General features: G+C 34.7%; 1 protein-coding gene across 1 annotated transcript in view; it reads left to right on the plus strand.

Moving 5' to 3' along the window:
• The window catches only part of MAST4 (microtubule associated serine/threonine kinase family member 4), a 102,531-nt gene that overhangs the window by 18,742 nt on the left and 71,297 nt on the right, over positions 1-12,492 (plus strand). The window contains exon 2 of the mRNA XM_081317116.1: positions 6,056-6,144. Coding sequence (XP_081173242.1) covers positions 6,056-6,144 — 89 coding nt within the window. The remainder of the gene's footprint in view (positions 1-6,055; positions 6,145-12,492) is intronic.

A 12,492-nucleotide genomic window follows, 5' to 3' on the forward strand; every position in this document is an offset into this window, starting at 1 on the left:
TGAGGGTTGTAATGGCTACATGTTTATCTCTGAGTCTAATTTAAGGTTTGTTTATATCTATAAAGTCCTTACAGCTCACATCCTTGTTACTTCTGGTATCCTATGATCCAGGGAGAATCTGTCCATCCACTACATCCTGGCTGAGAGGAGATGATGGCAATCCTCCCAGCCCATATGGTTTATACCAGAGGTGCCCAAAGGCAAGTCTTCTCAAATGCAGTTTCCAACTGAAAACAGCCTGATCCCGACCGATGCTCACCTGAGATCCTCATGTTAGAATGAATTATCTTATGTTACGTCATTTGGACCTTTTTCAGTATATGGGAGAAGAAAAAGTATTCTTTTGGGAGACATATAAGTAGGGATTAAACTGATCTGTGTTTCCATGAAAATAGTGAATATTTAGAAAGTATAATACTATCAGAAGAATCCTTCCCCAATTAAATATGTCACATTATTTGCCTAAAAGGAAGACCGACCAGTTAGGCTGCATTTTAAGTGATGGAATATGTGTGATGATTACAACATCAAAAGACTGCTATTTATAGTTTTTGAATTATTATTGTCATACAAACATTCTTTTCACGGAGGTTTCTCATTCACAGACTGTATCACATAACTTATCACTTTTAGTGAACTCTGATAGGAGTAGATGATGGTGGTGCTGCAACATAAACAGCTGCATCATCTGCATGGATAACGGTGATTTTTATTTTACACATGGGTTTTGGTTTGGATGGAACTAGTGTTATTTTATGATTTATACAATAGTTTCATATGTTGCCTTTCTCCACATTTTGGAAAACTCTTAAATCCCATCAGTTTTTTTTGCAGTTGCCCTCAAAATTTGATAGAATGGTTAGTCAGAACAGGAATACATGAAAATTGGACATGTGCAAAATGTCCACTGCTATTTTAAAAATGCATTAAATTAATGTAATTGGGGTTTTTGATAAAATATTCTGCATTGCAATGAAAAAATAATTTACATTTCTGTGAAATTCTATGAAATGAATAATATGCAATGATTAGTTTATCAAATTTTCCAGGGTTAATAATCCACAAATTAATTATTCCTGTGTATTCAGAGCCTGAAAAGAAATGTTTGCAAGAGTAAGAAACTGTGTTTGGTTGAGAGATAAGAGAATACGAAAAGAAGAAAAAAGAATATTCTTTTGAATGTCAGTAATTTGCATACAGTGTATGAATTCTACACCATCACCATGTAGGTATACTTTAGATCAGGGTGTCAAACTACTGGCCCCACGCCCACCCCATTGCCAGCAATGGGAAAAAAGTCAATACGTTGCGACACGTCACGTGACATTGCAAGTTTGACACTCCTGCTTTAGATCTAAGCTTTTGGCTGGGAACCACTTCCTTCAGAACTTGTGGATTTCAAGATCATAGATCCTGCATTTTCTATGCAGTTTCAACTTTACATTTTATATACCGGTAGTTTAAGTGATTACTCTTCCAATCTGAAATGCTTATGAACTGGGCAGAATGGATTAGATGCCAAATTCATTCCATTGTTGGCAGAGTGTAATTTTTGCTAGTGAAAAAAACAAGGGAAAAGTACAGGTAGTTCTTGTTTAATGACTACCTTGTACAGCAGCTATTTGTAGTTACTGTGGTGATGAAAAAGTAACCTTGCTGCCAGTCCTCACATTTATGACCTTCACAGGTCTATACAGCAAAGGAAAACTGAAGTAAGATCATAGACACAGTCACAGTTTTATTCAGTGACTAACTGCTTTGCTTTAAAAATCAAGTTGATGGTCCCAGTTGTGGTCACTAAACAAGAGCTACTTATATTACTTTGCCAGTGTCTAACCCAATGCCTCTTTTTTCTTTTATATGACAATCTCTCCAGACTTGTCAATCTAGACTTGTCAGTTCATTGGAACTGCTAAAGTGAATATCAAGCCAATGTATGTAAATCCTATAACAATGCAGGCATCCATGTTCTACACATGAAATTCTTGAGACTGTATTTGAAAAATGGCATGAAGTTGGCCTTTACTTTTCTTTATGTATTGTACTGTTGTTTTGAATGCCTGAATAGGAGTAATAACTTCTGGTAATATTTGACTTGACTTTATGATGTTGCAATTAAGGTGTATTGTGAAGACCTACATTCATTTCTGATACAGAGCTATGAAAGGTTAGTTACTATCTGTCAGACCAACCCTATCTCACAGGATTATTGTAAGGAAAATTGGAAGAAATGATGATTCATTTTGGAGGGGAGGGTAATCTTCAAGTCAGTGTTGATTCCTATTATTATTGCTATTGTTGTTATTGTTTGTGCTTTGGGGTCTGTTTTGACTCCTGGGGACTACCTGACAAGATATTTGGAAGTGGTTTGGTTTGCTATTGTCTTCTTCCTGGTCTGAGAGAGAGTGACTTGCCCAAGGTTGTCATCCAGCTTCCTTTGTGCCCAACAGGACTAGATGTTTTGGTCTCCTGGTTTCTAGCCTAGTGCCTTAACCAGTACCCCAAGTTGGCTTTCAGTGCTTCACGTACACCAGCGTGGAAGATAGGTGAAGTTTAAATCTAAATCTAATCATAAATCATGCTGGTTAGCATAACTGAAGGGACACTATTTTTAATCTTTTTCCTATAATTCTAATGATTCAGTTCTTTAAGTTTACCACTTTTATAATTCAAAAATCTATCATTGTCTTGTTTTATTTAGAAATATATAAGTTCTGGCTGCTTTCCCAGCCAGGCTGTGAAGGTAACTTCACAAGTTTAGTATAGCCACTCAAAAGCAGAGATGATCCTTAAAAGGTCTCAGAAATGCTCTAGGAAAAAAATACCTGCTTTAGCATTATAGATCTTCCATCTGTTTTCTGTGCAATGGTTTTGCTTCATAAGGTTGTGAGAAATGGTTTTGTGTAGGTCACCTTTAAATTTCTATTTTTTTCTGCTTTATTTTCTGCTTTTTTCCTTCAGCATATTTCAATTATTTAATAAAATAAAAAAAACAAAGAGAACTTGCTTATCACCTAATTTTTCCAAGATGACCAAAATAAACTTTTAAAGAGGAAACATATTTTTTTTATTTCCCTGTAGTATCAGCAGAAGAATCAGAAATGATAAGGGCAGTTAATACATTCAGTATATATACAAAGAACATCAGGGCGGATATCCCCTTGAGATGTTACAACCACAAGAAAGGTTGAAGTAAAATATGAAACTTGATATACATTTTCTATTTATTGCTAGTGGACAAGATTCATTCCACTTGGAGTACAAATAAAATTTGATAGAGATTCTTTGTAATGGAAATGATAGCTGTATAATATTGTTTTGTCCCTAGCAGAAACTGCATTGTATTTCAAAATAAAGCACAGAATAATATTCTCTCCTTTGGAAGCAGTAGTAGAGTAAGAGGGCTTTTGCTGTCAGGCTTGTTGTGACACATTTTAATAAGGAGAAATTATGTTGGAACTAAGCCAATAACTAGCATCTGTCTAATAGCAACATTAATTACAACTGCGTTCAAGTTTGTTTTATTGATAAAAGCCTTCCTATTAAAAAAAGTATTTTTAACTGAAAACTTATTAACTTCTTTGATTTTTTTAAATGTCCAGTTTTTTGGGTGTGTGTGTCTGTTAGCCATTTGCAGTATTTTAGTCACATGTATAATCTATTAGATAATTTCTGCTATCCAGAACCGGAAATGTTGCATTCGTAGTTAACTTTTTGTACCTGAATTTGCAAAGACAGCAAATAATTCAAATTACAGGTCAGCATGTTTCATAATGCATGCCATATAAACAAAGTAGAAATGAAATACTCTGTTTCTTGGAAAGAGATGGTTTGCGCAGGTTTTGATACAAAGAAAGATAAAGGCGGCGGTGGGGGGGAAGAACCTGTGTGCATTATATCTTTTTTGTTTTTACTTATGGCAACTAAGTTTTATAACAAAAGTTGTTCCCCACATTTTTCTTGGCCAATTGTATTATTTTATTTCATAGTAGCTTTTCAAATACAGTGGTTCATATTCCTTTTAAGCTTCATCTCCTGCTCATCCAGATGGCAACTAAATTATGGGCTACAGTGCAGGAGAGTGCAGTAGTCAGTACAAAAGGTGCTTCCATAGTATTTTAAGCTTGTATCCATCTTCATTACAAGTGCAAATATTAATAATTAAGGATGTTAAAATGAATTCATTATTAACAATTAAAGTAGACGCCAAATTTCATATGAAAAGCATGATAAAGAGTAATTGCTATCAGCACATCTTACATTCATGCTCCTTTTAGCAATTAACCTTTATTGCTAGTAATTTACTCCTGTATACAGGGTAAAACAGTGCTCTCTGAAGAAAGAACCTTAATGGACCGTATTATTGGGGTGTCATTATTGGTGCTGTTGATTGCTTATCATGAAAGCTGCAGTTAGGAGTATTTTGTATGTTAATATTGATTGATTGATTGACTGTGCCAAGAGATGCCTTTTCTATTAATGATTGGATACATACACATCTTTCCTATTAAAGATGGATAGTCCTTAAACTGACTGTAGACATAAAGAACTAAGTTAAAAAATTACAGTTAAGTCTGATGGCCTCTTTCTGTTTCAAATGTGATTGTTTTTATCTTGACTAAGTTTGTTTTAAAAAAGAATTGATTGTTAAATAACCAAGAAGTTATCAAACTTTATATACCTTACCAGAATGATTGATTCCTTTGTTTTGATCAAAATGCAATAATAGAAACATTTGAAGCCAAATTAGTTCATGAGATATAGTAAATAACGTGTTGTGGGAATCTGACTGAAACTTGTGAGTCAAGCTCTCACTAAAGAGGCACCAGCATTTATACGCCAGGATGTTTGTGAATAGTGAATCATATAATATTGAGCATTGGAAGCAATAGTAATATAATTCAATGGAAGTGTAAGCAAGATTCACAATCTTGGGTCACCATTGATGTGTAAAATTATAAAAGGAATTGAGAATGCAGTAAGACAGTAGAACATATGTTCAGGAGTCTTGAATAACCAGTAACTCATTCAGGTGACTTGAATAAACAGTAACTTCTTAATAATTCATGTAAAACTACACTCATAATTTAAAGAGGTAAAATCCTTGCTTAAAGGATTATGGCACTGGTATGCTATAGCAAGAGTGAATGGGTGAGTGCTGTGGTGTAATTGCAGGCAGGTGGGGCTGAGGGTGGCTGGCAGAAGTCCAGCTGAGGTTTGTACTTGCTCAGCTGGGGGCTTCTCAGAAAAAAAATGCAGCGGGAGTGATTGACTGGAGCAACTTGTGACCTCCTGCCGGCTTCCCCATTGACTTTCCTAGTGGGAAGGTGGCCAGGAAGATCACAAATAGTGATCGCATAACCACCATTGACTATAATTTCAAGATTTATAAATCCTGTTAAAAATCTGCAAAGGATCCTTTCTATTATGAATTACAACTTTAATATCGCTGTCATCTCTAATTGAGAAAAATAGTAATTGGCAGTATTTGAGATGCAAAGCATATGAGCAAAGGAACACATTTATCTTTGTAGTATATGCCACATCTATTTACAACAAGCACAGATGTGAAATTTGCCTCAATAATTAGATTTTTAATTGGTATATCATAAAACAGATCAATCATTCCTCTGTTTGACATAAAAAATCTATATAAACACAAATACATTGTATTAATGATATTTTTTCAAAATCATTATTTTCTGGTCTTTTTCCTTACCTTTAAGGTCTTTGCTCTATATCAAGTAAACTGTCATTTGTAACTAGAATAGGAAAGTGGAGGGTGAATATGTTTGCTGGATAATACTTGTTTTAAATGTGTCTTAATTAATCTTAGTACATTTTCCCTGAGATACAGGCTATATCCTACTTTGCCATTTCATATATAGGATAATAACTCTAGGATTTATTCCTTCTATTTCAGAATTTAACAAGTTTGTAACTTAGTGTTGAAATAGATGACTCAAATGCTATGCTATGCTTTTAAGTTATTTAAATATTAACTAATGATTTATAGTACATTATAATTTAATAACCAACTACTTTTTTCTTACAGTTGTCGGACAAGTAATCGAAAAAGTTTGATCTGTAATGGACAATCTTCAGCTATGCCTCGGCCCCATTCACCCCTTTCTGCTCATGCAGGTAATATTGTTCTTTTAAAATTTATTTTAATATTTTCAAAAAGTTCCTATTTGAAATTTTCTATAAATATATAGTATGTGATATGTTAATGTAGAATTTAATAATATGAAATACAGGCTTAATATTTATTACAATAAATTTGACATCTATTTCAATAATTTTTGCTTATAACCACAGCAAAAATCATTGATAAGATAGAAGTGAAAAATTATAAATATTGTAATTAATGCATTATGCAACATTGTAAACTGATAATTGCATCACTAGTTGAATTTTCTATACAATTTGAACAACTGACATCAGTTACCCCTTTTAAAGTAAATTGGTTATTATCCTTTATCAAAGGCAGAACTGACATAAAATAGATTTGGAACTATAACTCAAGGCAAAGCAAGTATAAGGTAAAGGTAAAGGTTCCCCCACACATGCGTGCTAGTTGTTTCCAACTCTAGGGGCCGGTGCTCATCTCCGTTTCAAAGCCGAAGAGCCAGCATTTGTCCGAGGACGTCTCCGTGGTCATGTGGCCAGCATGACTAGACGCCAGAGGCACACGGAACGCTGTTACCTTCCCACCGTAGTGGTCTCTATTTTTCTACTTGCATTTTTACATGCTTTCGAACTGCTAGGTTGGCAGAAGCTGTGACGAGTAACAGGCACTCACTCTGCTACGTGGCACTCGGGATTCGATCTGCCAAACTGCCGATCTTCTGATCGACAAGCTCAGCGTCCTAACCCACTGAGCCACTGCGTCCCTTATAAAGCAAGTATAGTTGATATTATTTGTAATAGATAGTACAGGCTTATAGATAGAGCTTTGCTACATTCATTTTTTGCTAGATCCTAATGAACTAAATGTTCATGGGGTCGCGATGGGTTGGACATGACTTCGCAACTAACAACAACAATGAACTAAAACAAAGTACAAATAAAATGTTTGGGAAAAGATTGGATATTTGCAGGACCGTCTGCTGCCGGGAACGACTTCCCATCGCCCAGTGCACTCACACAGAGAGGGCCTCCTCAGGGTGCCGTCGTCTAGACAATGTCGGCTGGCGACCCCCAGGGGGAGGGCCTCCTCTGTGGGAGCGCCAGCCCTGTGGAACCAACTCTCCCTTGAGCTCCGGATGGCCCCGGATCTCCGGTCCTTTCGCCACGGCCTTAAAACATTCCTTTTTCATCAGGCTGACCTGGACTGACAACAGGGATTTTAAAATGTTTTTTAATTTTTAATTTATTAATTTTAATTTTGGGGGGGGCTGTTAATTTAATTCTTTTTTACTTTTGTATCACTGTATTTTATTGTTGTTAGCTGCCCTGAGTCCTTTGGGAGATAGGGCGGCATATAAGTCCCAAAAATAATAAAATAAAATAAAATAAAATAAAATAATAAAAAAATAAAATAAAATAAAATAAAATAAAATAAAATAATAAAATAAAATAAAATAATAAAATAAAATAAAATAAAATAAAATAAAATAAAATAAAATAAAATAAAATAAAATAAAATAAAATAATAAAATAAAATAAAATAATAAAATAAAATAAAATGAAATGAAATGAAATGAAATGAAATAAATAAAATGAAATGAAATGAAATAAAATAATAAAATAAAATAATAAAATAATAAAATAAAATAAAATAATAAAATAAAATAAAATAAAATAATAAAATAAATAAAATAAAATAAAATAATAAAATAAAATAATAAAATAAAATAAAATAATAAAATAAAATAAAATAAATAAATAAATAAACATGGGCCAATCATTCTTTCTCAGTTCAGTTCACCTCATAAGAGTTTTTTGATGGTGGTAAAAAATAGGAGAAGGAAGGAGAGTTAGGGTAATGGAATGTGTGGGTGACCCTTGGGGGATGAGGGAAAGATACAAGAGAGGGAGGAACCTGAAGTCATTCATTATTATTTTATTAAAAATAATAAAAGCAGGATTAAAAAATCTTTTAAAAAATCTTATTAAAAGAGGACTAATAACAGCTTTCAGAGTTGTTCTAGAAAAGAAGAAAGGTAAAAATACATATGTTACTTCTTAATGTCCTCTAATCCACGTTAACAAATATGTTTCAAGAATAGAATCTCCAAGTACTTTTCTGACAATAAGGCAAAGGAGGAAGCATTAAAATATGCCATTGTAAAGATCTTCTTCCGATTCAAGTTAATTAATAATTAAATAAAGTTATTAAATGTTTCTGCCACATGATTCCCAATGATTCTTGGCAGTTTTTAAATGTTTTTAACAACAAAAAAGAATAGAACAACAGCACAAACAGAAGAAACCAAGTTGGCAGAGGAAACAAACCCAGATGGAAACAAAGAAAAGGGGCATCAGTCATTCTTGCCAAAGGTTTGGGCAAAGATGCCAGTAGAATGGAGGCCATTCAAATCTTGGGGACGGGTATGTAATAAGTAATGATTAAGTAGCAGCTTGCTCCAATATTTTAAATAATCAGTTTGATTTACAAAACTCCACAAATTCATGAAGTTGGTTATTGTTTTAATATAGTAATAAATAATTAATACCTTGAAGAGCTAAAGTACCTGAATTGAATGAAAAGAAGACTAATTAACTATTTAAAAGGAGATACAATGACTTAAGCTAAATAGAAATTAAAACAATAATTTAAAATCTGCATCCAAGGTTCTACCTTAATCAAGTCCCTCCCTCCAAAATGCATAGTAGGATACTTTGTAGCATGAGCTACAAATACATATACCAAAAATAATTGCCTTCTTTCTAGGCACCAGCATCTTCAGAGATCGTATCTCCATCTTATTCAGAAGCTCAGTCACAGCTTTTGCACAAAATACCTTATTTGCAATTAAAATAACTTGTTTGTCTATACAATTAAAAAACAATCTCAAATTAACATTAAAACTCCTCTGTGTATTCCCATCATATGTTGGAGTGACATCTTCAAGAGTTAGAACCATGATAAAGGTAAAGGTTCCCCCGCACATGCGTGCTAGTCGTTTCCAACTCTAGGGGCCGGTGCTCATCTCCGTTTCAAAGCTGAAGAGCCAGCGTTTGTCCGAGGACATCTCTGTGGTCATGTGGCCAGCATGACTAGACGCCAAAGGCGCATGGAACGCTGTTACCTTCCCACCGTAGTGGTCCCTATTTTTCTACTTGCATTTTTACGTGCTTTCGAACTGCTAGGTTGGCAGAAGCTGGGACGAGTAACAGGTGCTCACTCTGCTATGCGGCACTCGGGATTCGACCCGCCAAACTGCCGACCATCTGATCGACAAGCTCAGCGTCCTAACCCACTGAGCCACCGTGTCCCTTAGAACCATGATACTCAACCTCAAAGTTCAATCATTGTTACAACTCATAGTGCCAAGCTGACTATGAGATGTACCAGCTCCATCTACCTGTTCCAAAGATGCCTATGCCTCTCTGTTGCCTGCCTGCTGACTATGTTTTCTGTCATTTCCATGTCACCTTCTATGACTTCTCTTGCTTTGTCTGCCTTGTTCTTCTTTCCTGGTAATTTCTTTGACCTCACCTCAACTTTAAGGGGACATAGCAGATTGGGTAAGATAAGACTAAAATCACTCAGAGAGTCTGTATTCTGCAGCCCTTAGTAAGAGTGCAAGAGACTTGCCATTTTGGGAATGGGTGATAAAATAGGATGTGGTGGTGACATCTGTCATCAAACCTGTCCAACTTGACCAAGCACAGAGAGCATCTTGCAATGCAAAGCAGGATAGAATGCCATCCTTGCCCAAGCAGCAGGAATAAGCCTCTGCCAACCATGCTTAAAAACTGGTTGTGTTTCAGAAATAAAATAAGATTGATATGTTCTCTTATGATCTCACTCCAAACCATTTTGTTGCCTGCCATCTTCATACAGCACTTGCACTAATTTCCCCATTTTGCATTCCAAAGATCAGATTCCATTTTCAGTTTGGCAGTTCTGTTTTTAGTTTTTGCGTAGCTTGAACACGTTGAAAGGATCTAGAAAGGCCTGCAGCAACTATTGGTATGCCCAACATTCTTATTGTCCAGGGCAAGAGACAGAGGTTGCCTGGACAGAATCTGAATTCTTTGTGAAATAGAGAATTAAACATTCTGGGAAGTAAAATCAACATATCTCAAAGTTACCCAGTTAGTCTGGCTGCTGTTCTACAAGAAGAAAAGTAAATATAAAAGGACAAATATACAGAGACAAATATGACACTCGAGATCCAACTTTCTTTTTCAGGTGCCCATCACTGAGTGCCAAAGCAGAAAAATATTCTTTAGCATGCCCTCCTTTAGTCACTTCTTTTTCATTAACATGTTTACTATTTTTTCTGTTTGAGTAAATTACAAAGAAATGTTGAAGAATTTCTGTCTCTATTGAATCTGATTATCAGCCCACTGATTGAAATACCAGAGTATAATTTATTCATCAAATGAACTGATAATAATCCTAGAGATTAACATATTTTTCCACAGAATGATATGTGGCTAGATCATTTTCCTCAATAAATCAATGAAGAAGTGTAATGTTTTTGATTGATTTCTTTAGTTCTTTAGGATATGTGTGGAGGACAAGCCATATTTTAGGTCATGTTTATATAGAGAAATATTGCAAATTCTGAAGACTTCACAAACTTTTAAGCACCACTAGGCACATTGCATTGAGAATCTGTAGTTCTGTAATGTGAGAGCTCTTCTAAGAGAAGTCCAATATCTCCTGTGAACCTATTCTGTCCACCTTCCACATTAGTGGCCATCATATTAACTTTAGGTGATGAATTACATCCTTCCACATTAGTGGCCATCATATTATCTTTAGCTGATGAATTTTACAGGTCAATGATATGCTGTGATAAGAAATAAAGAGATTACTGAACAAACTAAGTGTTAAGATCCAACTAATGCATGTGTAGTTTTCAATTTGGTCTATTTTCAACAGGGCTTTTTTTTCTCATAGAACGCTCAGAACGGCGTTCCGGCACCTTTTTTTTGCAGGGAAAAAAAACCCAGCTCCCTTACTGGCTTTCCTAAGCCTATTGCAGGGCTAGCATTCTTGGCTCTTTTTTATGACTCATGGACTTCAACTCCCAGAAATCCTGAGCCAGCCATGCTGAGAGGAAAGGGAGAGGTTTCCAAGCTGAGCCATGTTGGCTCAGGAATTCTGGGAGTTGAAGTCTTTGAGTCATAAAAGAGCCTGCACTAGAGGAGGACATTAAAATTATTTACAGGATTACTTCTTTAGGAACTAAACTTTTAGAATCTAAAACAGCTAATTCAAAAAAAGCCAATAGGAAAGAACCTCACATTTTTCATCTGCTTCTGTCTTTTGGAAGGTAAAATTAGATAACAAAATAATCAATTTCTTATGTTAACATCTCTGTAATTAAATCAAAGGTAACAGGAAAGAAATGAGAAACATTTTTATTTATTTTATTTTATTTTAATTCCATTTATATCCCGCCCTTCTCCGAAGACTCAGGGCGGCTTACAAGCTTAGCAGTAGCCTTCATTCTGTGTATATGCCTGCTTATTAGGGCTTTCACACACACACAAGCGGCATTATTACAAAGTCAGCTTTTCTCAATGTAATATGTTTAATTTAGCTGATTCTAGAAAAAAATATCTTTTGTACACTCTTGAAAACTATTTTGAATCTAAAAAAGTCTTAAGAATGAAATATTCTTAATTTGGTCTTTACTTTTACTGTTTGGACTGTTGTGTGTTTTGAAAAATAGATTATTTAGAATCTAGTTATGTTGCACTTCAGTCTTTAAATAATTAACCTAGTATATACATAACAATATATGATGTTTTCCCTGGTGAGCTAAACATCAATAACAACATTTATTAAAAAGGCTAAAATAATTTCTGGTGATATTATCTGTATATTAAAATTTTGGACAAGCAGTGATCATGTATCCTAGCAAAAGATGTTACATATGTGCATAAGTGTAGTCAGTAGCATATTCCTTTTTAAAAATATCAAACATGCAAAGAAACAAAAATAAGTCCAAAATATCTGTATTACATACAGAAATGCCAACTTTGCAACCAATATTTCTCATCCATAACTATGGCACCCTAAGGATACCTGCATACATGCAAATGCTTCTCTGGGATCAGTAACGCAGCAGGGATTGCTTTTTCCTTCCAGTAACATATACCTAAAACCAGTTTATTGCATTTGGCAATTGTACTAAAAAAAAATCTCATTGTCAACCAATATACATTTGCAAGAAAAAGTATGTGAACCCTTTGGGATTATGTGGTTTTTTGCATGAATTGGCCATAAAATGCACTCTAAACGTCATGTAAGTCACAACAATAGAAAAACACAGTCTGCTTAAAATAATACTACACAAACAT

The sequence above is a fragment of the Vipera berus genome, assembly GCF_964194415.1.
Source record: "Vipera berus genome assembly, chromosome: 2".
Classification (NCBI taxonomy): domain Eukaryota; kingdom Metazoa; phylum Chordata; class Lepidosauria; order Squamata; family Viperidae; genus Vipera; species Vipera berus.